Here is a 27672-nt window from a genome sequence, read left to right on the forward strand (position 1 = left end):
CGCCTTCCAATGGGGCTGTGGCCAGGCTGCCCTCGCAAGCTCATGGGGGGTTCATGTAGTTTAAAGGGGGAGAAAAGACCTTAAAAAATCCTGTCCGCAGACTCCTCACAGGCCATTACAAGGGGGCAGTCCGGCTAGATTTCTCCTAACATGGAAAAATAGAAAATGTGACATTTCCCACACTGTGTGTGCCCTGAAGAAGAGCACACTCCAGTTCTTTTATTGTGATTTTTCCTGACTCCTTCTTCTCCTTTCCTCTTCCTTCTGTGGGCCTGGTTGAGCTCTTTTCAGGTCCATATGTGGCCTGCAGGCCTTCCCTGAGGCCATCCCCTCCCGTCCACACCCCTCCGTCTGCCCCCCCACGCCTCAGCCTTCAGATCTCTGCCTGCCCTGAGCCGGCTGAGGGGCCCTGGTGCTACCTCCCCAGCACCCTCCCCACCTGTCACGCACCCCTCCTCCTCGGGCGTACTTCACTGCCATCTTCTCTTGCCTGCCTCCCTCCCCATTCTCCCCCCAGCTGAGCAGAATGCCCACAGGTGCTGGGCACTCTCTAGATATTGACTAGACAGATGGATGGAGGGATGAATTAACAAATGCCGTCGGCCCATCGTGGGTGCCCACTGGGGACGAGCATAGGAAATGGCATTTCAAAACAGGCAGCAGAGGCCTCAGGGAAGAAGTAGACACTGACTGTGACCTCTGGCCTAATCAAAAGAAACCATAAATTGAGTAGATGCTAGAAGGCAACCTCAATAATGTTGTGAAAGAATTAAGGGGCTCCAAGGCTGGGTGCAGAGGCTCACGCCTGTAATCCCAGCACTTTGGGAGGCTGACGAGGGAGGATCACCTGAGGTCAGGAGTTCAAGACCAGCCTGGCCAACATGGTGAAACCCTATCTCTACTAAAAATACAAAAATTAGCCGAGTGCAGTGGTGGGTGCCTGTAATCCCAGCTACTTGGGAAGCTGAGACAGGAGAATCTGTTGAACCCAGGAGGCAGGGGTTGCAGTGAGCCGAGATCGCGCCATTGCACTCCAGCTTGGGCAACAGAGCCAAAACCTGAGGGGACCCTTATCAGACACACACAGAATATGACCTTCCTGAGTTTTCTGCCCAGTGTCACTTTGTTATTGCAGCTATTAGACCTGTTTCTATACTCATTTCACCCTTAGGGAAAAGCCTACATCTTCTGTGGCTCAAATGGCTCTTCTGAGCCATGATGTGATCATTAGATAGATAAAGGCATGTTTGCAATATGTTGCCAGCCCAAGGCTGTGTATATTTCATATTCTAGCCTTTTTACTTTAGTGGCTAATTTCTGGGTTTGTAGGCAGGCTTATAAAGAATGCAAATCTAAAGAAACACAGAATTCAGGGACTTTCTTGACACAAGATTCCAGACAGATGTGAATAGTGTTATGCATAGATATTAGACTTGAATATATGTGACAATATAGTAGAGTACAGGAGAAAATATGTAGGATAATATTTCTGGAAGAATGGATTATAAGTTCAAACATCATATAGAAGAGAAAATCTAGAATCAAAATGAAGCGTTAGCAAACCAGTGGATTTATTATACTTTTGATAATTTCCCTACCCTATTTTTTGCTCTCAGAGTGCCAGGGTAATCTTGGCTCAATGGTGGAAAAGACAGAGCTTTTAGTATTTTTAATAGCATTAAAGTGAAGATTAGGAGGCCAGAATGCATGTGGCCTTCTGCTCCGTGGGGGGCCCGGGCATTAGCCAGAGTGCACCTGTTAGCACCTCCTGGCAGCTCTGAGTGACCCCGCCGTCCTTCTGTGCTTTCCAGGGTTCTCTTTCTTCGTGAGACAGGCTATGAGGGAAGCCCTGATTCACAGGACCCACACAAACGAAGCTGCGTTCCTGACATACCATGAGAATCTGCGGCACTGACGGGCAAGTGACTTTTGCAAGCCTGTGGCTGGTTCCAACGCCCTGAATCATCTATCTCATGGAGGAACCAATTAACACCAATGAATCAACCATTAACGCTGAGGTTGAGTTTTCCTTTCTGAAAATATCTGCGTTGTTAAGAACAAAAACCAGGGCCAGGTGCGGTGGCTCACGCCTGTAATCCCAGCACTTTGGGAGGCCGAGCGGGCAGATTGCCTGAGCTCAGGAGTTCGAGACCAGCCTGGGCAACACAGTGAAACCCCCGTCTCTACTAAAATACAAAAAAAATATCAGCTGGGCCTGGCAGTGCGCACCTGTAGTCCCAGCTACTCGGGAGACTGAGGCAGGAGAATTGCTTGAACCTGGGAGGTGGAGGTTGCAGTGAGCCGAGATCACGCTACTGCACTCCAGCCTGGAAGACAGAGCGAGATTCCATCTCAAAAAAAGAAAAAAGAAAACAAAAACAAAAACAAAAACAATGGAGAGAGGAGAGCACTTAAGCTAAAAGAATTTCTAATTTTTGAACTTCAAGCTCATGACAGCTGTGTAGGGGAGACAGCTTTGGGGACCAGGGTCAACATCACATCCCTCAAACACATGACTCTTCTCTCCTTTTTTTTTTTTTTTTTGGCGGGGGGGGGACAGGGTCTCTGTCTGTTGCCCAGGCTGGAATGCAGTGATATGACTATGGCTCACTGCAGCCTCAACCTCCTAGGCTCAAGCAATCCTCCCACCTTTGCCTCCTGAGTAGCTGGGACTACAGGCACATGCCACCATGCCCCCTATCCAGAGATGGGGTTTTGTCATGTTGCCCAGGCTGCACATGGCCCTTCTTGAAGTGTCAAACTTGATTGGGTCAATGAAGCCAATCCACATAAACAATGTCTTTTGAATTTCTTCTTACACAGAACTTAGTTGGAATGGAATTCCAGGAGGTCTCATGTCTCTAGTGAAAAGAACATTCGTTACCACTAAATGGTAAATTTCTCTAAGGTGGAGACAATGCCTTCATTTCTGTCTCCTTGTCAGTGCCTGACACATCATAGGCACATGTTGAAAGACGGGTGAATTGAGTTATAAATGGAATGAGGGTGCGTCAATATTGACTGAGTCAATCATACCAACATTTAATGGCTGCATGAGCTCATGCCATGGAGCCTGATGGGATGTCCCATAGGAAAAGCCCATCGGTTTCCTCACGATTAGGACCCCACAGTTCCCTTGGAAAACAAACTTAGTTCAGAAATGACTTCCCCTTCAGAAAATAGGAAAATCACGCAGTAGAAGCCATTGTACCCTACCCTCCCACACACACATTGCAATTTGCTTTGTTAATGCAAATTTAATGAAATAATGAAAAGAGCCTCACACACAGACACACAAACCTGTCTCTGGTGAAGCTATTATTAGGCAATTGTGTAAAGTAAATGAAGTGGCACGATACCATCATAACCCTGGAGAGGCAGCAAGGCCAGTTTCATGCAAAACAAGCTCTGAGCATGGAAAGGATTTAAGCATTGCAAATATTTGCAGGGACTGCCCAAGCCTCTGAAAATTGGGTCTGCTCGCTCCCTCCTCAGAGTGTGAGCTCTTAGGAGGCTGGTAGAAAAGAAACCAACCTTTATTCAACAGTGTGCTAGTACCCCACAGGCTGCTTTAATGCCTCATCTTATTTATTCCTTGTTGACAACCCCGTAGAGCAGAGGTCAACAAACTATGACCCATGGGCCACATCTGGCCCTCTGCTTGTTTTGTAAATAAAGTTTTATTGGAACCCAGCCATGCTTGAGCATTTACAGATTGTTTATGACTGCTTTCCAACACAAGGGCAGAATGGACTAGTTGTGACAGACTATTTGGTCCACAAAGCCACAAATATTTCCTTACTCCTCCTTTACAAAGTTTGCTGGGCCCTGTCTTAGACATAGGCCACATCAGCTACAGAACAAATTGGCCTGGAAATTTCAGAGGCTCCACAAGACACAGGTTTATTTTTCACTCAGGCGACTGGTCTACCGTCGGTAGGCAGGGGGTTCTGCTCCACGTGATCAGCCTGAGACCAGGTTGCAGGAAAAGCCACTATCTCAACAGGTGGCTTCACAGCAGGAAAGGGAGAGCCAGAGAGTTGAGTGCCAGCCCTTCAGTGCCATTTTGGAAGTGGCCTGCTCACTTTGGCTGGAGCTGTTTGGATGGCACCACCTGATTAATTACAAGGGGACTGGGCAATGGGAGGGAAGCATGTGGCTGTTTGGTGAACAAGCAGTATCCAGGCATGGTACTATCATCACCTCCATTGGACAGACAAGGAAAAAAGTGGCAGTCCCAGAGTTCAGATGTGACACAGCCAGGATTCCAGCCCTCATCTTCCTGGCTCTAGAGCCTGTGCTCTTTTCAAAATTCCAGGCTGACTAGCATTAATTTCTTTTCTTTCCCGTTTTTGTTTTTTGTGTTTTTTTTTGAGACAGCCTCTTGCTCTGTCATCCAGGCCAGAGTGCAGTGGTACGAGATCACTACTCACTGCAACCTCCACCTCCCGGGTTCAAGCAATGCTCCCACCTCAGCCTCCTGAATGGCTGGGACCACAGGTGCAAGCCACCACACCCGGATAATTTTTGTATTTTTAGTAAAGACAAGGTTTCACCGTGTTGCCCAGGTGAGTCTCAAACTCCTGAGCTCAAGCAGTCCACCCGCCTCGGTCTCCCAAAGTGCTGGGATTACAGGCGTGGGCCACTACGCCCGTCCACCCGTTAATTTATTTTCAATCAGTCCCATTCATCGATTTCATTGAAAGTTAGGTCCCATCCTACCCTCCCAACCTGGAGACATGGAGATCTAGGGAGCTGTTTCTGGACACTGACATCACGCCATGTGTTGAAGCAGGGACCAGTGTGAGATTCGAAGCTCAGAGGCCAACTGGAGAAAACCCACATTAACATAGGCTTAATAATAGTAATAAATAAATACACACAGCTACCATTCATCTTTCATTCTAAAGATGGGGGTAGCGTTCAGGAGGTTAATTCAGCCGAGTGGGAAAAAGGAAGAGAAATGGGGTGTTCCCAATGACTGTTCCGTCCCAAGGACAGGGGACACTCACCTGGTACGCAGTCCAAGGAGGCGGCGCCTGTGGACCACAGAGCATTGGGGCCTCCTTGGCAATCACACTTGCATGCTTTTTGGTACCAGGGGTCCTCGCCTTCATCCTGCAGCCAACCAGAGAGGCAGGGCAGAAAAGTTATGGTCAAACGCAACTGTGATTGCCACCCCTGGAGTGATCACACTCATTCCTTATGCATCGTCTATAGCAGCTTTGCTGCAATGGCCAAATTGAGCTATTAATCCAGCCTTAATACACACAGCTACTACTCATCTTCGGTTCTAAATAAGTAAGTGTCTGCCGCCCTGGGCGACCAACTAATAATCTCACAGATACACCCATCTAGAGGGCACCGTTCACGCCATTATAGTGTCTTCAGGAGTTTGGGGAGCCCCAATCCAAGTTTAGACTCTTCACATCCCCTGGAAGTTCCTATGTGGAGATAGATTCAAGATTGTGCCATCTGATTGAAGACCGGCTTTACTTTCATTCTCTAATTCAAACACCAGTCGTGGAGCTTGCCTAGGTCAAATGTGCTACTGCCACCATCACCAAAAAAATACTTTATTTATTTTTTTTGAGACAGAGTCTCACTCTGTCACCCAGGCTGGAGTGCAGTGGTGCGATCTCGGCTCACTGCAGCCTCTGCCTCCTGGGTTCAAGCGATTCTCTTGCCTCAGCCCCCTGAGTAGCTAGGATTACAGGTGTGTACCACCATACCTGGCTAATTTTTATATTTTTTAAGTAGAGACAGGGTTTCATCATGTTGGCCAGGCTGGTCTCGAACTCCTGACCTCAAGTGATCTGCCTGCCTCGGCCTCCCAAAGTGCTGGGATTACAGGCATGAGCCACCATGCCCAGCCAAAATATATTTCAAAATACATTTAAAAACAAATAAACAAAGTGATAGTCCTGTACGTTATTTTTGGTTGGGAAAATTTTCAAAACCACTATGCCTGTACATTCCAGCCTCCTTACCGTTACATACCTCGGTAGACGATAATCCCAATGTGGCTAAAGCAAAAGGATGAGACAGAAAAAATCTAATTAATAAAAGAGAAATCCAACAGCATCACTCGTTACATGGAAAAGTGAAATAGAAATAGTCACATGAAAGCTACCAACACCCCTTCTGGAAGAAGTCATGGTAAGTAAATATCTGCCAGGAAAAACATCCCCAGATGCTAAGAAGCTGGGGACAGTAAAATTAAACAGAAAGAACAAGATCATCATTATAGGCCGGGCACAGTGACTCACACCTGTAATCCCAGCACTTTGGGAGGCCGAGGCGGGCCTATCACTTAGGCCAGGAGTTCGAGACCAGCCTGGGCACCATGACAAAACCCCGTCTCTACAAAAAATACAAAAATTAGCCAGGCATGGTGGCACATGCCTGTAATCCCAGCTACTCGGGAGGCTGAGGCACGAGAATCGTTTGAACCCAGGAGGCGGAGGTTGCACCACTGCACTCCAACCTGGGTGACAGAGTGAGACTCTGTCTCAAAAAAAAAAAAAAAAAGATAATCATGGCCGGGTGCAGTGGCTCACGCCTGTATTCCCAACACTTTACAAGGCCAAAGCGGGTGGATCATGAGGTCAGGAGTTTGAGACCAGCCTGACCAACATGATGAAACCCCATCTCTACTAAAAATACAAAAATTAGCCAGGTGTGGTGGCATGCGCCTGTAATCCCAGCTACTCAAGAGGCTGAGGCAAGAGAATTGCTTGAACCCAGGAGGTGGAGGTTGCAGTGAGCCGAGATCGCTCCTCTGTACTCCAGCCTGGGTAACAGAGTAAAAAAATAAATTTTTTTTTACTCTCAAAAAAATATAAAAAGATAATATTTTTGTTCGTTGTAGAATTTTGGAAACTACATAATGTAGCAAAGTGGACAGGGCAGGGAGAGGAAAACACCTATATTTGTTACCACCAAAGCCAACACTGTTAACATTTTAGTATAAATATTTCCTGTAATTTTTCTATGTGTATTTTTAAATATATTTGAGAACCTACTATCTAAACAATGTTGTATCCTGCTTTCCCTTTCACTTAACAGTGTGAAGATTTTCTGTTGTCTGTCTTTCTTTCTTTCTTTCTTCCTTTTTTTTGAGACAGAGTTTCGCTCTTGTTGCCCAGGGTGGAATGCAATGGCGCGATCTTGGCTCATTGCAACCTCCGCCTTCTGGGTTCAAGCGATTCTCCTGCCTCAGCCTCCCAAGCAGCTGGGATTACAGGTGCCTGCCACCACGCCAGGCTAATTTTTTGTATTTTTAGTAGAGACAGCGTTTCACTATGTTGGCCAGGCTGGTCTCGAACTCCTGACCTCAGGTGCTTCTCCTGCCTCATCCTCCCAAAGTGTTGGGATTACAGGCATGAGCCACCATGCCTGGCCCCAGGTTTTTCTTATTAAATCTTCATCATCATCACCACCATCATCATCCCTATTGCCTGCCCAATGTGCTATTCAGGAGCTGATTCCCAGGTCCCTCACTGTGCCACAATTCGATGATTTAGGATTCAGACATTGTTTAGAAATTATTTTATAGGTTTGTCTATAATGTACAGGAAATGTCAAACCACAATGAAAGTATAAGTACCATATACACAATGTGGGAAAATTGAAAGTGTGCAAAATTTAACATAAAACTGACATATAAACTCTCTTTATAGAAGCATGAATAAAGAGAATGAATTCACACTTTAACAGGTAAAGAGTTTGCATATATTAGCAGAAACTGATTGTTTAAAGCTTCACTGTCCAATGTAGTCGTGACTAGTCCCACGTGGTATTGGAATTTAATTAAAATTGGCCGGGCGTGGTAGCTCATGCCTGTAATCCTAGCACTTTGAGAGGCTGAGGCAGGCCGATCACTTGAGATCAGGAGTTCCAGACCAGCCTGGCCAACATGGTGAAACCCCGTCTCTACTAAAAATACAAAAATCAGCTGGGCGTGGTGGCAGGCACCTGTAATCCCAGCCACTTGGGAGGCTGAGGCAGGAGAATCGCTTGAAACCCAGGTTGCGGTGAGTCGATATTGCCCCACTGCACTCCAGTCTGGGCAACAGAGTGAGACTCTGTCTCGAAAAATAAAATAAAATTAATTAAAATTATCAAAATAAAAAGTTCAATTCTTCAGTCAAACCAGCCACATTTCAAGTGCTTCAGAGCCACATGAAGCTAGTGGTTACTGTACTGGCTAAGAAGATACAGAACGTTTCCATCATCACAGAAGGTTGCATTGGACGCTGCTGGTTTAAAGCACTGATGGGGTGCAAGAAACGCTACCGCCAAATATGGCACCTGGACACACAAGGAAACTGAGGAAACTGCAGAAGCAGGAAGGTCCCTCGGACCTGCTCCCACCCCCTCTCTCCTGAAGCTGGCCATAGAAACAAAAGCAGCCCTTGCCCCTTTCTCTCCTGAAATGGGCCATAGAATTCCTTTCACCCCGTCTTCCCTGAAGCAGACCATCAAACCTAGGAAGGTCAGTCTACTCTTCTCCCCTGAAGACCCTCACGTGACAGGTGTCCCGCCCTATACCCGGAGGAAAGGAATATCACACAGGAGCACCAACACAAATCTGAACAAACAGGCCTTGTTATGCTTTTCTCATTTATTACCACTAGATCATACCCTCTGATCCTCCAATCATATTTCCACACAACTGTCCACAAAAGTGCACAGATCTTCCTGTTTCGTTGGGTCTTCATTTCTGAAAGCTCCTGTGCCATGTAAAACTTATTAAATAAGTGTGGATGGTGTTCCCTCATTAATCTGTCTTTTGTTGTAGGCATCTCAGCCATGAACCTTGGGATAAGTGAGGAAAAGCGATTACTTTTTCTCCCCTATACCACCAAAACTCCATTTCCCAGACTTTTTTTTTTTTCTTTTGAGACTGGCTCACTGCAACCTCTGCCTTCCAGGTTCAAGCGATTCTCCTGCCTCAGCCTCCTGAGTAGCTGGGATTACAGCCACCATGCCTGGCTAATTTTTGTACTTTTAGTAGAGACTGCGTTTTGCCATGTTGCCCAGGCTGGTTTTGAACTCCTGACCTTAGGTGATCCACCCGCCTCGTCCTCCCAAAGTGCTGGGATTACAGGTGTGAGCCACCACACCCGGCCTTCCCAGACATTTTGAACAAAACAAATATCTTTCTTTCTTTTCTGATGATAAAAAAATTTCAAACAAAAGCTGAGTGTAAAAAATGGAAATAAAAGTCCCTCCTTTAACCACTTTGCTATTTAAAAAGTGAATCTGATGCTCACAAAAAGCTTTTAGAAACCACACAAAGCCTTTATCATTACAATCATAAAAGCTTTAATTTCAATAATACACATTTCCCTGTTCTGCAACCACTTTTTTTGTGTCCACTGTAGGCCCGGCACTATAGTAGGGCCCGGGCCTTCTGAAATGGAAGCCTCACTCTGCTCACAAGGGGCTTGAAGACCCAGGAGAAGACAGACCACTGCACCATGCCCATGGTGAGTACTTCCATGGGCTATGCAGGGGCTGCAGTGGGAGTGAAGCGCACATGTGTCTTAGCCTAGGAAGATTCAGGGCCGCCCTCACCTGCAGCCACCACACTGCTGTCTCTCCTGGGCGCTTGTTCCACTGGTTACTCCCCCGCTACGGGCAGAATTGACCTTCTCAGGTAGCAATGGAGGTTAGGGAGCGCCATCTTTGTAGGAGGCCACCAGAGTCCCTGCTATGATCTGAATGTTAGTGTCCCCCCAAAATTCATATGTTGAAACCCAATCACCAATGTGGTAGTAGTAAGATGTGGGGCCTTTGGGAGGTGATTAGGCTCTGCCCTCATACATGGGATTAGTATCTGCGTAAAAGAGACCCCAGGGAGCTAGTGAAACAGGAAAGGTCCCCCTTGTCCCCCTCTCAGGGCATTCAAGGGAGCTGTGGCTCGCTTCTTCAGTGCCCCGCTGCTCAAACCTCTACGGGAGCATACAGACGGGCAGGCTGTGGAGCTCCAACCCCACGGCAGTGTCTAGGGTTGAATGTTTACAGCTGAGGCCCCAGCGGGCGTGTGTTACAGGGTGCTCTTCTAGTCTGCCGTCTGTAGGCGGCTTGTGTTAGCTCCATTAGACCCTTGCCTTGTCACAAGGACAGAAAGCTTTCTGTATCTCGGGCTTCTTGCCTTGGTGTATTGGAAGAATCAGATCACATGTGGGCTTGGAGAATGAGTGCAAGGTTTTATTGAGTGGAAGGAGCTCTCAGCAGATGGGGAAGCCAGAAGGAAGATGCTTTCCCCCTGGAATTGGGCTTGCTAGGTGGCCCCACTCTTCTCTGATAGCCCCGGCCAAACTCCACCTTGTTCCGCTGGTTGATGGCCTGGGGCTGCCGGTGTCTATCGTGTGCTCTTCCGCCGGCGCACTCCTCTCAACGGTCTCTGCACGTCCAGCCACTTGTGTCTTCTTCCGCCAATGTGCTCCTCTCCACGTCCAGCCGCTTGTGTGTCTGCTTGTTAGGGTCTCGGAGTTTTGATAGGCACAGGATGGGGGCGTGGTGGACCAGGGTGGTCTTGGGAAATGCAGCATTTGGGCACAAAGGCAGGAGTGCCTGTCCTCACCTAGGTCCGTGGGCACAGGCCTGGCGGTGGAGCCCGAGGCAGGGACCACGCCTTGCCCCCCTTCCCATCACTAGCTTGCCCCTTCTGCCATGGGAGGGCACAGCAAGAAGGTGCCAGGGATGAAGGAGGAAGCAGGCTCTCACCAGACCCAAATCTGCCGGCACCTTGATCGTGGACTTGCCAGCCTCCAGTATTGTAAGAAATAAATTTCTGTGGTTTATAAGTCACCTAGTTCATGGTATTTTAGTAGAGCTTCTCAGACAGACAAAGACAGTCCCACGATGTCAGACTCTGTGCTGGCAGAGGAAGTTAACAATGAATTTTTTTTTTTTTTTTTTTTTTGAGACGGAGTTTCACTCCTGTTGCCCAGGCTGGGGTGCAACGGCGTGATCTCGGCTCAGCGCAACCTCTGCCTCCTGGGTTCAAGCGATTATCCTGCCTTAGCCTCCTGAGTAGCTGGGATTACAGGCATGCGCCACCACGCCCAGCTAATTTTGTATTTTTAGTAGAGATGGGGTTTCACCATGTTGGTCAGGCTGGTCTGGAACTCCTGACCTCAGGTGATCCATCCGCCTTGGCCTCCCAAAGTGCTGGGATTACAGGTGTGAGCCACCACGCCTGGCTTTTCTTTTCTTTTCTTTTTTTTTTTTTTTTTTTTTTTTTTTGAGACAGGGTCTTACTCTGTCGCCTAGGCTAGAGTGCAGTGGCAATCATAGCTTACTGCCGCGTTGAACTCCTGGGCTCAAGCCATCCTCTCACCTCAGCACCCCAGGGTAGCTGGGACTATAAGCCCGTGCCACCACACCCAATATTTTTAAACATATTTTTATAGAGATGGGGGTCTCACTATGTTGCCTAGGCTGGTCTTGAACTCCTGGGCTCAAGCAATCCTCTGGCTTCAGCCTCTTGAAGTGCTGGGATTACAGTCATGAGTCACTGCCACTACCTGCTTTGAGGCCCACCCTCTCTCCCAGGCACTCTACCTGCTAAAGAGAGACTTATCTCTTTCATCCTCCATGCGCTGAGGCAGTGAGGTGCAAACCTGATGCCGCCACTCTCCTGTGCAAACAGCGCACTGTTGCCAGGGGCTGAGTCCCACCTCTGACATGTATTACCATCTCTCCATTTCCGCACCCCTATGATGCATATAATAATAAAGTGTCCTTCAAGGGGTCATGCAGATAAATCTAACTCCTGCCTACCTCTCAGGATTTATGTTTCTCACTCTGTACTGCTCGCCAAGCCGCAAATGTGCCAGACCGTCTCTTGCCTCCATAGAATTTCTTTGCCTCAAATGCGTCCTCCCACCCCTACTTCTCCGCCTGCTCAGCCCCTTCCTTATAAAGAGGATGTTTCCTGGCCGGACACAGTGGCTCATGGCTGTAATTCTAACACTTTGGGAGGCTGAGGTGGGAGGATCCCTTGAGCTCAGAAGTTTGAGACCAACCTGGGCAACATGGTGAGACCCTGTCTCTGCTGAAATAAACAAACAAACAAACAAATAAATAAAAATTAGTCAGGTGTGGTGGCACACACCTGTGATCTGAGCTACTCGGAAGATATGAGGTGGGAGGATCATGAGAGTTAGAGGCTGCAGTGAGGCATGACTGCATCACTGCACTTCAGTCTGGGTGACAGAGTGAGACCCTGTCTCAAAAGAAAAAAAAAGGTTTTTCGTGTCCTTCAGCTCACCACTTGCTCTGGCCTTTTCAGTCCACCTTTTTCTTGCCCACAGGTTATAGAAACCCATACAAAAGATGACTGATAATGACTCACCTCAAAGCATTCATTCATTCAACTAATATTCATTACTAATATTCATCTACTACATTCCAGTCCCAGCTTTAGGTGCTGGGGATAGAGCAGTAAACAAAACAGGAAAAACACATGCCATCATAAAGCTCATAGGCTAGTGTGTGTGTTGGGTGGGAGTGCGTGGGGGAGAATACATTAATGAACGAAGAAAGAGAATAGATAGTATGGAAAATTACGGTGACTACTGTGGAGAAAACGCAAGGAAGTAGGGGACAGGAACTGGTCCTTTTGGGCTTAGGGAAGCCCTCACTGAGAAGGTGATGTTGGAGCAAAGATTCGAAGGAGGCGAGACACCTGTGGGCAAAGCATTCTGGGCAGAGGGAACAGCATGTGCCAAGCACTCAAGGTGAGTATGTGCTTGGCATGTTCCAGGAAGAGCAAGGAGCCCCTGAGGCTGGAGCTAGAGGAGAGAGAGTCTTAGGAGATGAGGAGGTTGGGGGTGTCAGGGAGCCAGTTCCTGCAGGGCCTCATGGGCCATGTGAGGCTTTGTGGAACTTGAGGATAGATAAGGACATTACTGACCACGGTTTCAAAGGCTCCCTCTGGTACAGTGTTGTGGACCGGGCTGGCCACGGCAAGTGTGGCAACAGGGTCCGGTTCCGAGGTGAGTGCAGTTATCCGAGGGAGAGAAGATGGTGGCTTGGCCCAGGTGGTGGCAGTGGAAGTGTTAAGTGGATGGATTCTGACTGCATTGGGGAAGTGGTGCCCACAGGATCTGTGGACAGATTACACGTGGCAGGGGTGGGGGTGTGAAAGAAACAGAAGTCTGAGGCTGGGGCAACTGGGAGGATAGAGCTGTCATTTGCCAGGTGGGGGGAAGGGGGAGAAGGTTTCAGCGAGGACAAGGGATTTGGGGAGGAGGAGGAGGGGGAGGATGGTCTGTTTGGGACATAATGAATTTGAGATGCCTAGGGGACACCCCAGTGTTGAAATCGAGCTGGCAGCCGGAAGGATGCTTCTGGAACTCAAGGGGAAGCTCAGAAAGGCTGGATGGTGCCCTGTGCTCTGCGGAGTTAACGACTACATGAACTTCTAACCTCAGGCCTGTAGCTGTTCATCAAGAAATGCAAAGGAAATCAGCAATTAGGGCCTAGTTGATTGGGGGCTGCTAGTTCAGAAGATGCTCTGTCCCATCCCCACCCTCAAGAGAAGCTGGGACTGGCTGCCAGGCAGTTTCTGAAGGGCCCTGTCAGTTAGGCCAACATCAATTGTGCCAGGCCAGTGGCTCATGCCTGTAATCCCAGCACTTTGGGAGACTGAGGCAGGCGGATCACTTGAGGTCAGGAGTTCAAGACCAGCCTGGCCAACGTGGCAAAACCTTGTCTCTACAAAAAATACAAAAATTAGCTGGGCGTGGTGGTGCGTGCCTGTCATCCCAGCTACTTGGGAGGCTGAGGCAGGAGAATCGCTTGAACCTGGGGGGTGGAAGGTTGCAGTGAGCTAAGATCACGCCACTGCATTTCACCCTGGGCAACAGAGCGAGACTCCGTCTCAAAAAAAAAAAAAAAAACAAAAACAAAAAAGGTGCCAGCTCCTCTGTTTGGGAGACCAAAGGCAAGGGGTGTTGGTCACCGACAGTGTGGCTTTCATAACCAAATCCACTTGGCTCAAAGGCCATGTCTGTCACTGAAGAGGGTCTGGTCTGTCGACCTGTCACTGAGCAAACCTAGAGTTCAAGGAAGAGAGGCCTGCTCTCACAGCCAATTCCTGGGCGCAATCAAATTTTGGACCAATTTCTTGTGTTTCTTTCCTCCCAGACTCCCCTCCCCCAGAAAGCATTTGTCTGTAGTCAGCCTGGGGTTCTGAGGTACCAGATTCTTATGGAAATAAGCAGAGAAAGAAGGAACAACAGGCATTTTACAGAAAAAGCTGTCACCAAAGGAGAAGCAACATGGCTGCTGCAGTCCCGCACAATGATTTAATCACCAACAAACTGGAGAACAAAAGCATTTTTGACGACAACATATTGTGACGGCAAACACAATTAGTTTTGCACCACCCTAATAGTTTCATACCAGAAAATAGCATTGTTGGAAGGAGAACAAGAGAAAAATCTCAGCCTCTAAAGGAAAAATAGTGAAAGATTTCGATTATGTGGTTACATATTTTTCTCCCTGTTTAGATGGCTTCTGTGATTCCACCACACGTTACATGAGACATCTGCCAGTCACCAATCTTAGATTTATGCAATATGGGCTTAGATTTATGCAATATGGGCTCATTCTGCCCCTTGATCCAAAAGGGCCACTCTACTGGGGAAACCGTTGTTGCCACAGCAGGAAATTTCAAGGCATGTCTATTTCTTGAAATGTACCTTGCAACCCATGAGGAAAGGCGCGCTTTAGATACACACAGGAAAACCTAGTTTAGTTTCTTGGATTGGGTATCACCAACTACAGAGCATTCCTTCCCATGGAAACAGATGAAGCCGAGGAGAAAAGCATAAAATTATGAATGATTAAAAATGGTCTGTAACCAGCTTCCAATCTACTTGAGAAACAGGAGGAACGCACGCAGCAGGCTGCAATAACGTCCCTCTTGTGAAAAAGAAGGAAATTGCTTCTAGTGTGAAAGTGTTACTATTTTAGGCGACAGGCATATTCATGGGTAAATCTGTTATCTGCACATGCTTCAAACACAGATGAACCTCAATGACATATGCTAAGCGAAAGACAAAAGACCACATGCTGTATGACTCCATTTAAATGAACTGTCCAGAACTGGCAAGTCTTTAGAGACAGAAAGTCGATTTGTGGTTGCCCAGGGGCTGGGGGAGGGGGGAGACAGGGAGAATGGGGAGTGAGGGCTTAATGTTTGGGTGATGAAAATGTTCTAAAATTAGATTATGTGCTCCACAAATCTGTAAATATACTCAAAACGATCGAACAATAGACTTTGAATGGGTGAATTTAAGAGTATATAAATTACATCTCAATAAAGCTGCTTTTAAAAAAACCCTGCAATCCCTGATGGTAACACAGTCACCTATAATTTGAGGCTGAAGGGCTTTTTTTGTTTTTATATAAGAAACATGACCAAGTAATGAAGTAAGATATTTTAATATGATGGATGTTCTAAAAATCATTACTGGCATTGAATCCAATATGTGTGTTGTAAGAGAAATAGAAGCCTGACTCAATTATAAGACATAGGAAGCCAGGCACAGTGGTTCACTCCTGTAATCCCAGCACTTTGGGAGGCTGAGGCAGGCAGATCACCTGAGGTCGGGAGTTCGAGACCAGTTTGGCCAACACGGAGAAACCCCGTCTCTACTAAAATTACAAAAATTAGCCGGGTGTAGTGGCACACGCCTGTAATCCCAGCTACTCAGAAGGCTGAGGCAGGAGAATCTCTTGAACCCGGGAGGCGGAGGTTGCAGTAGCCAAGATCACGCCATTGCACTCCAGCCTGGACAACAAGAGCAAAATTCTCAAAAAAAAAACAAAAAAAAAACAAAAAAAAAACAAAACAGAAAGACATAGGAAATGCCTTACTATGATGCTGTGTGCTCTCCGAAATGAACCTTCATCCAACGCCTAAGTGAAGGCAATTTCTTTACTTTACTTCACTGTAATGAGGAACACTGCCATCGATGGACAGAAGCAGCGGATGGTAAATTGGACAAAGAGCCTTTGTCTTCAGGTTCCCAGCTGTGCAATGGGACGCATCTTTCCCATGTCTGTGGGCCTTATGCATCTCCATCTGGATAATATGCTGATTAAGTGCAGCGATTGTGTCCTCTGTCCCCTGGAGCATCCCTCTGGCCCAGGGTAGGGCACACAGTAGGTTGCCAAGCCACACTGGCTATTTTTGGCTTGCTGCTTTCCTTCCAAGCGGTGTTAAAGGTCTGCGTTAGGCGGGTAAGATAATTTAAGCTCCCCAAAACTTCCCCCTGCCCACGCTGCATGCCACCTGGAGCGACAATGTTCTCTACTCTTCATGGACATTTCTGGAGCTCCCCAGCCATGCACAAAGATTGGTAAACTCTAGAACATGGAAGAGTGCTATCCTTCATGCCTCCTGACAGTCTGTCTTTTATTGCTGATATCCACTAACTGGGCAGGTCTAATTGTAAAATGCTTTAGTAAACATTTCTAGGACTTCTTCCCATGGCGGAGATGCGGAGTTCACAGAACAGGGTTGTTGTACTGAGCACTGTGGAAGCCACAAGGATCTGCCCTACATGTCAAGTCTTTTTTTTTTTTTTTTTTTTTTTTTTTTTTTTTGAGACGGAGTCTCTCTCAGTCGCCCAGGCTGGAGTGCAATGGCATGATCTCAGCTCACTGCAACCTCCCTCTCCAGCAATCAAACGATTCTCCTGCTTCAGCCTCCCAAGTAGCTGGGATTACAGGCACCTGCCATCATGCCCGGATGCTTTTTGTACTTTTGTAGAGACGGGGTTTCACCAGGTTGGGCAGGCTGGTCTCAAACTCCTGACCTCAGGTTGTCCGCCTGTCTCAGCCTCCCAAAGTGCTGGGATTACAGGCATGAGGCACCGCGCCCAGCTGCATGTCAAGTTCTTACACAATGTTTGCCCCCTATTAGATACTCAGGGATGAGCTCTTAAGCAAAGGGACCAAGGAATGAATAAATGAATCTCCATGCCAATCACAAAGAAGAGAAATCTGAGAGTGAGCCCTGGGGGTGTCTGAGAACCAGGAGTATTTGGATCTAAGCCTTGAAAGAGTCTGCTTAGATTTTCTTGCTGAGGAAAGAGGAGGGGGCAAGGAGTACAGGAAAAGCAACAAAACCCCAAAGCGTCTTAAAGTAGAGTTACTGGGACAAGTTGCAGACTATTAATTGCAAGGGAAAAAAATCCTAACAGACAACTGGTTTACATGATCCCTACTTAAAAATATACCTTGGGGTTTGCAGAATGACCTTGAAATTATATCGTCACCAGTCTTTCCAAATACAGAGAAATGTGACTAAGTAACAAAAGTCATCGCCTGGGAAACATGGTGAAAACCCCTCTCTACAAGAAATACAATAAATTAGCCAGATGTGGTGGTGCGTGCCTGTAGTCCCAGCTACTAGGAAGGCTGAGGCAGGAGGATGGCATGAGCCTGGGAGGTTGAGGCTGCAGTGAGCCGTGAAACCAAGAATTCTGATTCCCTGCTTGTGTGAGTTTCGCTGCGTCTTGTCTACCAGCTCATTTGCAGAGCACAGAGACGTCCTTCTCCCTGCTTTTTACTTTATTTTCTGTAACACACACAAATACACGATGTCCACAAAGAAGACAGTCAACCAATTTCGATCGTCTGGATGAACCTGAGGAGAAATTCTGAGCAGATGGGTACTTGAGAATTGAGAGAAGCATGAAAGAATATTATTTCAAAGATTGAGAGGGAATTGGAACTGGATGACATTTTAGAGATTTGCCCTTATTTTTTCCTAATTGAGGCATATCACTTCTGCTAGGGTCATATAAAATGAGTGAGTGTATTGAGTCTCCGGGGTTTCCTGACTCTCAGTTGGATTATGTTTTTTATTAGATGCCAGTGGCACTGGGCATGTTACATTAATCCATATTTAAACTAGGGTGACCTTACGTCCTGATTTGCCCTGGATGGTCCTGGGTTACACCTGTTGTCCCAGCAGAATTATTAATAGCATCCTCCTCCACCGTCAGTAGCATTCCGGTTTGGAATATTAAATTCTGCAATCACTCCAACTTTGACTCCTAAAAGTTTTCTAGAATATGCCATAATTTCTCATTAATTATTGCAACTTATGGCTATTTTATAGATTTCTGAAACCCATCCTTTTTTCTGTTGGATTTTAAGCATCCTTTGAACTTTAGAAGGCTCCTCACAGAACTGGAAAGCCATCCACATAAAGACAACTGTTGTTCATTAATAACACATGTTAATTAACATGTGTTGCTAATTAATAATATTTATATTATTCAGGTTATATTCCTATTTATCAATGATATTAATTAAATTATGTATTAAGCATGCAATGAATGTCAATGGTTGAATAGCACATACCTTCATAGCCAAAGAGAAGTAATAGCAAAAAGCCTTCTATCTTGCGTGACATCTTCCCCTCGTCCTCGGCCGAAGCTCTACCTTACTGAACTGGAGAGCTGGCCCAGGAGCAGGGGATTAAGTTGAGCCCTGGCCTCATTAAGCATCTTAATCCATTTAGTTCTTAGGTCTTCGGCTGAGCCCCATCAAGTTAACCCACAGAGTTACCTGCCTCAACAAGGAAGTTTCATGGAAGATACTTGCATCAACTGAGATTCAGTTTGCGAGGAAGATACTTTTCGTTCTTTGTTTCTGTTTTTGTTTTTGATGGAGTTTCGCTCTTGTCACCCAGGATGGAGTGCAATGGCGCCATCTCAGCTCACTGCAACCTCTGCCTCCCGGGTTCAATCTAGTCTTCTGCCTCAGCCTCCCGAGTAGCTGGGATTACAGGCGTCCGCCACCACGCGCAGCTATTTTTTTTGTATTTTTAGTAGAGATGGGGTTTGGACCTCCCAAAGTCCTGGGATTACAGGCATGAGCCACTGCACCCAGCCCATACTGTTTTCATTCTATCTTAATGTAAGGGAAGCAATGGAGGGAGAGAGGAACTACACCCAGAAGTCTCAGGTCTTCGTCCTTTCTTCGCCATCATCTTCTAGGGGGTGACCTTGAACAATTTCCTGCCACGTAAGCACTAACATTCTCGAATTGTATGAAAATGTCATGGATTCCCCTCTTTGAAAGCAACTAGGCATCATGTGCACACCTATTCACCCAGGAAAATGCTAAATTTCGTGGTGGTGGGAGGACAGTTACACAAAGCTGTGCATTGCTGTGTTACTTTTAAGGACAACAAATTGGAAACAATCTAAATGGCCAAGGTTAGGGGGCTGGTTAAGTAAATCAGGAGATGAGTGCAGCCTGGTAGGGTTAAGAGCACAGACTGCCAACCCAGACTGGCTGCCAAATCGCAGCACTAGCACTTGTTACATTGTGACCTCAGGGCAAGTTATTAACATCTCTGTGCCTAAATTTTCTCATCTGTAAGATGAGATAATAATGCCTACTTTCTAGAGTTATTTTGAGGCTTACAAGAGATCATATATACAAAATACTTAGCACAGTGCAAGACATAATTAGCTATTATTTTTACATCATCATTCAGAATAAAGTTGATGGGAGGAAAGGGGGAGTTGTTTAATAGGTATAGAGTTTGAGTTTTGCAAGATGAAAAAGCTCCGGAGATCTGTTTCACAACAGTGTGAATATACTTAACACTACTGAACTGTACACTTAAAAATGATTAAGGTGGGCTGGAGGTGGTGGCTCACACCTGTAATCCCAGCACTTTGGGAGGCCAAGGCAAGCAGATCACTTGAGGTCAGGAGTTCGAGACCAGCCTGGGCAACATGGTGATACCTCGTCTCTACCAAAAATACAAAAATTAGCTGGGCATGGTGGTGTGCACCTGTAATCCCAGCTACTCGGGAGGCTGAGGCAGGAGAATCGCTTGAACCCAGGAGGCTGAGGTTGCAGTAAGCCGAGATGGTGTCACTGCACTCCAGCCTGGGTGACAGAGCCAGACTCTGTCTCAAAAAAAAAAGAAAAAAGGCCGGGCGCAGTGGCTCATGCCTGTAATCCCAGCACTTTGGGAGGCCAAGGCGGGTGGATCACGAGGTCAGGAGATCGAGACCATCCTGGCTAACATGGTGAAACCCCGTCTCTACTAAAAATACAAAAAAAATTAGCCGGGCGAGGTGGTGGACACCTGTAGTCCCAGCTACTCCGGAGGCAGAGGCAGGAGAATGGCGTGAACCCGGGAGGCGGAGCTTGCAGTGAGCCGAGATCGCGCCACTGCACTCCATCCAGCCTGGGCGACAGAGCGAGACTCTGTCTCAAAAAAAAAAAGAAAACAAAGAAAAAAAGATGGTTAAGGTGGTTTAAAAAAAGAATAAAGTTGAAGTGATTGTAATAACAGGGAAAGAGTTATAATCTTAAGTTAGGAAAAGACGCAAATTTCTACACTGTTAAGGATGCACAACTAGGTTGAAAAATGCAGAGAAAAATACTGAGTGACCTTTCTCATTTTATTTTTTTGCTACCGCCATCTCACCATGGCCCACACCCTCATTCCTCTTGTCAAAGATAAAAAAGCCAATATTTAAACAAATAATAAACTCCCCAAACGAAACTGTAATGAAATAGTAAAGAGGAACAGAAAGAAACTAGAGAAACGTTTGCTCATTCAACCAGTATTTATTGAATGTCTACAAGCCTGACATTTATTTTATACTGTGTATGAACTCTATTCCACAAATTCTACTGCTGCATTATAAAGGACTGTGGGTTTTTGTTTTTTTTTTTTTTCTTGCTCTGTACATCAGAGTTTAATGAAAAATAGAACTTTTAATCAGAGTCATAATAATGATCGACCTTTAATAATTCAGCTACAGTCAAAGCGCTGCTGTATCGCCTGCCACATTTTAGTTGGAGGTTGGGTGACCGGCCCTTGCTGACTTGCAGGCAAAGGGCAGCCAGGTGCATTCCCCGAGCGCCCGATTTTCCGAGGCGTACTGGGAAGAGAGGTGGGGTAGGGCCTGGCCGGATCGGGGGCGCCGGATTGGGTCTAGGACTTCGCCTGGCCCCTGCCCTCCACTATTTCTCATGTCAGACGATGGCGGCAGCGACCTTGTGGGATAGGAGAGGGTATCTGTTATTTCACTTCTGCGAGAAAAACATGCCAAAAATTTTAAAAAGAAGAAAAGGACAAAGAAAAACACTTTGTGGTAGCGTTTTTGTTTGTTTAACCGAAACCCCTTTTTTTTTTTTTTTGAAAAACCCAAACACACCAAACTCCTGCAGGATTAGGAATACAAAAAGAGCCGCCTCGCGACCATGGTTCCACTGGGGCTCGAACCCAGGACCTTCTGCGTGTAAAGCAGACGTGATAACCACTACACTATGGAACCGCTACGAGGAAACAGCTCGTTGAGACTTTATTCATAGACTCATAGCAGTGCCAGCCCCCTCCGCCTGAGCCCCGCCCCTTCACCGTGATCCCGCCCCCGAGGCGCGGGGTTTGCGGCAGCTCTGGGTCGCTGGCTCCGGCGTTTGGGCGGCTAGTCATTCCTGTCCATCAGAGTCGCGGCCCCTGGGACCAGGGCGAGGGCCCCGCTATCACCTGTCCCCAAACTTTCCCTCAGTCGAGGTGCCGGCGGGGCGGCTCGACGGCCGGAAGTGCACCCTGCTCGGGCTCTGCACCCCCGGCAGCTTCCTCCGCCCGCGAGGGCCCCGCGCGTTCCCATTTCCCCTACCAGCAAACTGAGCCTCGGCCACCCGGCCCACTTGCCCGTCGGAAGTCAGAAGGCGGCGTGGAAGGCCTCGCTTCTGGGGCAAGGAGGACAGGGGCAACCCTTGGAACCAAGTCAGGCAGCGCAGGGGATGGGAGTGGGCCGGGGCGCACTTTTGCGTTGGCGCCTGGCTTGCCGGGGTTGGAAAAGGCCGCTGGTTAGCGGGCCCTTTGCCCGAGGGTGTGGACCTCTTCCCGCTCCCCTGCCTCTTCCCGCAGCCTTCTTCCCCTCCCGAGGCCAGGCCTAGGGAGGTGCAAATGGCAGGGCTTCCGTTAGGCCCCCTTGGTCTAGGGCTGCAGGGATGGGAGGACGAAGAGGTGTAGACGGGCCACCCCTCTATGGCTTCCAGGGAGGCAGCAGCCCTGGCCACGTGATTGAGGGGCCCAGTGCAAAATGAAGATGCCAGGCACCTTGTTAAGTTCTTGAGAATTTCACACGGTAACAGCAGAGTATTCAACCCGGCGCGGGGTCCCTGACTTGGTGGCAGGACTGTAGTCTGGGTAAGGGGCTGGGACCCTCCATCACAAAGGGTGCTTCTTGGTTTTCATCGTCAGTGTCATTTGCCTTCTTCAGGGCTTCCAGATGGATCTTCGTCACCACCCTAGGATTGCTTACCATACTCAAGCTTGAAAACACACCTGTAATCATTTGGCGGGGGGGAGGCACCTTTAAGCGCCCAGGTGAACTTTGTCTGCAGGCAGCAGCTGTCCTTTTTGCTGGATCTTCCGCTGAGGTCGGTAGATTGATAAAGTGATACTGATTTTATGGCAGGAGCTCCCTTCAGCCAACTCCTGTCTTCCTGGGAAGGCCTCTGGAAGAAACCAGGTGGGTGCAGGGAACACTAATGTGGGGGTCACGATCTGGATGTTCGTCTTGATTTGGCCATTTATGAGCTGGGTACTCGAGCTAGTCTGTTCACCTCCGGTCTCAGTCTCCTCCTTTGTGAAATACAAGGGTTGGACTAAACATGTCCACTTTCACTTCTGGGTCTCAATGTTATGCCCACCTTCCAGGTAGGAAAACGGAGGCGGTTATCTGCCATGTAATTTCCCCCCCAGAAATAGAGGCAGGCTAGCTAGTGGCGTGGGTTTTTCTAGTACCTGCTTCCCAATGTCTTCAGTTAGCTCCCTGTCATATTCATCATGGGCCCCCTTCTAGTCTGCTTTTTTGGTGAGACATTTTCAGAGGCCTCTGGAGCGCTTGTTGCCTAGATTGTGGGCCACAAGATGACCAGAGTGGCCAGCCACCAGCCAGAGGATGCATTCGTGAGAGCTCCACGTTTCCCACTCAGGACTCCTGGGAAGCCTGATAATAAGTGTTTCCCACCTGTTTCCAAACCCCTAGCAGTGGAAAACAAGATCGCCAGGAATTGGCCTTAAAATTACACCCACTGGTTGTGTTTTGGATAGTGTCTCTAGGAAATGCTTTGCTCTCCAGCCCCCCACATCCCGATTTTTCTGTCTGCCCAGGCTCTAAAGGTATGTTTGCCAAGTTCCCACACTTAACCTCCGTGTAGAAAAGAAGCTGGTGTCCCTCTGTTGCATGCAACACAGGTGTCTGCCTTTGATGAAAAACTCTTGTTCCTTTTCTCCATTCCAGGAAGGAAACTATGTTCTGTTCTCCCCACCACCCCTCACAAGGTGTCATCACAATCTTTTCTTTTCTTTTTTTTGAGACGGAGTCTCGCTCTGTTACCCAGGCTGGAGTGCAGTGGCGCGATCTCAGCTCACTGCAACCTCTGCGTCCCGTTCAAGTGATTCTCCTGCCTCAGCCACCCAAGTAGCTGGGATTACAGGCACCCCCCACCATACCAGGCCTACTTTTTGTATTTTAGTAGAAATGGGGTTTCACCGTGTTGGCCAGGTTGATCTCGAACTCCTGGCCTCAAGTGGTCCGCCCGCCTCGGCCTCCCGAAGTGCTGGGATTACAGGCGTAAGCCACCGCTCCCAGCCCCACCCAGCTCAAATTCTGTGGTCATTTTTATCACTTGCTTGTTTGCCCTTTCATTTTTTTCCTTGTGCTTGTTGGTAAAAACACAGTCTCTCACATCTAACTATCTCCCTACTCTGCCCCTGAACACGGCCCAAGAAGAACACATCCAAGCTGACTGGTTTCACACTAAATTCATGTACTGCTTAGCTCAAGTGAGCCCTTTCTGCAGTCCAGAATATGTGTTCACTTCTCCTAAAGGACAGTTTCATGTCTTGTCTCCCTAAACTTCCTGTACCCCCAACCCCAATCTCGGTTACAGCTGATGACCTAGCTTCCTATTGCGGTGAAAAAATGGAAGCAATCAGAAGAGAACTTCTGCAAGTCCCCTGCCAGCCACCGTCTGCTCTCATGTGCTTCCTCCGGATCAGAATGAGTTGGGACTGACTAACTGTAGGGGCTGTCCTGTGTATTGTAGGATGTTTTGCAGCATCCCTGGCCTCTATTCACTAGATGCCTGTGGCACACATCCTCCCCCACCACCCAGTTGTGATGACCCAAAATGTCCCCTGGGGTACAAAATCTTGGGAGTTATTTGGCAATATCTGGAGACACTTTTGTTGGTTATGACTGGGAGAGGGGTACTATAGGCACCCAGTAGGGAGAGGCCAGGGGCACTGCCAAACATTCTGTGGTGCCAGCTACTCTGGGGGAGTGAGGCGGGAAGGATCCCTTGAGCTCAGGAGGTCAAGGCTATTGTGAGCCATGACTTCACCACTGCACTCCAGCCTGGGTGATAGACTGAGAACCTGTCAAAAAAAAAAAAAAAGGCCAGGTGCAATGGCTCACACTTATAATCCCAGCACTTTGGGAAGCTGAGGTGGGCGAATTGCTTGAGCTCAGGAGTTCGAGACCAGGCTGGCCAACATGGCAAAACCCCAACTCTATTTAAAAAAAAAAAAAAAATACAAAAAAATTAGCCAGGCGTGGTGGCGCATACCTGTAGTCCCAGCTACTCTGGAGGACTGAGGCGGGGAGGATCCCTTGAGCCTGGGGAGGTTGAGGCTGCAACAAGCCCAGATCGCATCACTGCACTCTAGCCTGGTCGACAGAGTGAGACCCTATCTCAAAAACGAAAACAAAAGCAAAAAAACAGGATAAAGCTCCCTTAATTCCACTTCCACCTGTGCCACTTCCATTTCTCTGCTCTCCTTTATAACATCATTCTTAGATTGGTTTTTGGTGCTTTCTCTTCTGTCCCCACCCTTGGGACTTGTTCTAGCACTCCACCAAAATTCCTCTGATCCAGTGACTTCCACATTGCTACACAGAATAGCTCTTCCTTTTCATCGGATTTGATGTACCAGCAGCATTGGAAACAACCCATCACTCCATTTTGAGGTACTCTCCCCTCGGCATTTAGGATGCCGCCCTTTGGCGATGTTTATTTCCTCTCACTGCATACTCCCTTTTGGTTACCTTTGCTGGAGCCTCATCTGTTTGACCTTTAAACACAGCCGTACCTCAGAGGTCTCGGTGCTTGGACTTCTCTATTCATTCTCACCACCCCAGCGACCTCATTGAATCTAATGGCTTTTAATACCATTGAGAACCTAGAAGATTCCAAGTGTATATCTCTAGTCTAGACTTTTCTCCCAAACTCCAGACCTACATGTTCAACATCTCCATTTAGATGTCTGTTAAGCATCTCACATGTCTGTGCCCACGCTCCTGATCTCTGCCCCTAAATCTGCTCCTCTCTTGGTATGTTTTTCTTTTTCAGAGACAGTTTTGCTCTGTCGCCCAACCTGGAGTGCAGTAGTGCCATCTCAGCTCATTGCAACCTCCGCCTCCTGGGTTCAAACAATTCTCGTTCCTCAGCCTCCCGAGTAGTTGGGATCACAGGCGTGTGCTACCACATCTGGCTAATTTTTTTTCTGTACTTTTAGTAGAGATGGGGTTTTGCCATTTTGGCCAGGCTGTTCTCAAACTCCTGGCCTCAAGTGATTCACCCATCTCGATCTCTCCAAGTGTTGGGATTACAGGCATGAGCCACCGCGCCTGGCCTCTGTCTTCTTTATCTCAGATACTGGCAACTTCATCTTTCCAGTTATTTAGGCCTAAAACTAAGAATCATACTTGATTCTTCTTTTTCTCACACCCCCAACGTAATCTTACTAGCAAATCTTATTGGCACTACCTGCGGGATCTATCTAGAATCTTCTAGCTTTCTGTCATCTCCCCAGCTATACTCTAATCAAAGCTACCATCACACTTTGCCTGGATCATAGCCAGTAGCCTCAGATCTTGGCCTTCTAGCTTCTGCCCTTTCCTCTCTACAGACTATTCTCCACACAGTAGCCAGAGTGGTCCTTTCAAGATCTAAATTAGGTCTCATCACTGTGCAAAACCCTTCAATGGTTCCCTACCTCAGCTAGAAAAGCTGAAGCCTTACAGTGGCCTACAAGGCTTGTGCCTCTCTGATTATAAATCCTCTTGCTGGCCAAGCATGGTTGCTCACGCCGGTAATCCAGCACTTTGGAGGCCAAGGTGGGCAGACGCTTGAGGCCAGGAGTTTGAGACCAGCCTGGCCAGCATGATGAAATCCCGTCTCTACTAAAAATACAAAAATTAGCCAGGTATGGTGGCATGCACCTGTAATCCCACCTACTTGGGAGGCTGAGATGGGAGGATCGCTTGAGCCTGCGAGGTGGAGGTTGCAGTGAGGCATTACTGTGCCATTGCCCCCCAGCCTGGGTCACAGAGCAAGACACTGTCTCAAAAACAAAAACAAAAACAAAAATCCTATGACTTTGCCTTGGCTTTAACTCCACTCCAGCCACACTGGCCTGCTTGCTGCCTTTCAGTTACACTAGGCCTCTCCTGCCTCGGGGCCTTTGCTGCTGCTGCTCTTAGCCTTGAATAGTTTTTCCTTAAATCACGCTGTTGCTTGTTCTCTCACCTTGCTCGGGTCATATCCAAATATCTTCTCAGTGAGGCCTTTCCTGACTACCTACTGAAAATTGCTATTATTCTTTTCCATTCATGCTAGAGACTCACTGCCCCCCTTTCCTGCTTATTTTTCTCTGCAGCACTACATTTCTTTTCTTTTTTTTTTTTTTTTTTTTAGACAGCATCTCTGTTGCCCAGGCTGGAGTGCAATGGTGTGATCTCGGCTCACTGCAGCCTCTGCCTCCTGGGTTCAAGCGATTCTCGTGCCTCAGCCTCCTGAGTAGCTGGGACTACAGGCACCTGCCCCATGCCCAGCTAATTTTTATATTTTTAATAGAGACGGGGTTTCACCATGTTGGCCAGGATGGTCTCCATCTCTCGACCTCGTGGTCTACCCTCCTCGGCCTCCCAAAGTGCTGGGATTACAGGCGTGGGCCACCACGTCTGGCCTGCAACACTAAATTTCTACATATTTACTAATTTATTTTGTTGATTGTCTGTCCCCACCATCCTCGACTGGAATGCAAGTTCCATGAGGGCATGGATTTGGCTTCGTTCTCTGCTGTATTACACAGAGTCTAAATCGTTTCCAGCGTATGAGTAAGTGCTCAGTGAATGTGTCTTGAAAACAATGTGTCAGTGTTGAGGGTGACTCAAGCCAAGGCAATGAGTTCCAGTTAGAGCTAATCCTGGGCTTTTGCTTGACTTCTTGAGCAGAGACGTTTCCTAATTCATCCTGGACTTGAACGTGAGATGATCTAGAGGCTGGCAGTTCTGCTGCCATCTTACTATTGCATTATATTAGGGCTCTTGGTTGCATACTACAGAACCCTCTTGTTCAGAATATTCACTTCTCTTCCCCATGTAGGATTTTGACACCATGGCCCCCCTGATAGACTTGCCCAGGTGACTTGCTTTGCCCAGTTGAATGTGAGCAGAAGTGATGTGTATCACTTCCAAGCAAAAGTGTAAGAGCCAGTGTGGTGGCTGCTTCTGTCCTTCCCCTTTGCTACAAGAAGAACAGCAATGCTCCAGAGAAAGGTTGACCTGAGTTTCAGAG

At 47.6% G+C, this 27672-nt stretch overlaps 2 protein-coding genes and 1 non-coding gene across 4 annotated transcripts in view; 1 reads left to right on the forward strand and 2 right to left on the reverse strand.

Moving 5' to 3' along the window:
• The window catches only part of CDKL5 (cyclin dependent kinase like 5), a 226900-nt gene extending 224889 nt beyond the window's left edge, over positions 1-2011 (forward strand). For both annotated transcript variants that reach the window (XM_025373446.1, XM_025373447.1), the window contains exon 21: positions 1812-2011. In XM_025373446.1, coding sequence (XP_025229231.1) covers positions 1812-1915 — 104 coding nt within the window. In that variant the 3' untranslated portion in view covers positions 1916-2011. The remainder of the gene's footprint in view (positions 1-1811) is intronic.
• The window catches only part of RS1 (retinoschisin 1), a 30686-nt gene extending 12191 nt beyond the window's left edge, over positions 1-18495 (reverse strand). The window contains exons 1-3 of the mRNA XM_025373448.1: positions 18403-18495; positions 6001-6026; positions 5013-5118 (exon numbers count right to left, since the gene is read on the reverse strand). Of these exons, the coding sequence (XP_025229233.1) occupies positions 5013-5118; positions 6001-6026; positions 18403-18454 (184 nt within the window). The 5' untranslated portion in view covers positions 18455-18495. The remainder of the gene's footprint in view (positions 1-5012; positions 5119-6000; positions 6027-18402) is intronic.
• Positions 18496-21277: 2782 nt separating this feature from the next.
• On the reverse strand, positions 21278-21350 carry TRNAV-UAC. Its single transcript has one exon. It is a non-coding gene; the product is annotated as a tRNA-Val (tRNA).
• Positions 21351-27672: the final 6322 nt, after the last annotated feature.

The sequence above is a fragment of the Theropithecus gelada genome, chromosome X (assembly GCF_003255815.1).
Source record: "Theropithecus gelada isolate Dixy chromosome X, Tgel_1.0, whole genome shotgun sequence".
Lineage (NCBI taxonomy): Eukaryota > Metazoa > Chordata > Mammalia > Primates > Cercopithecidae > Theropithecus > Theropithecus gelada.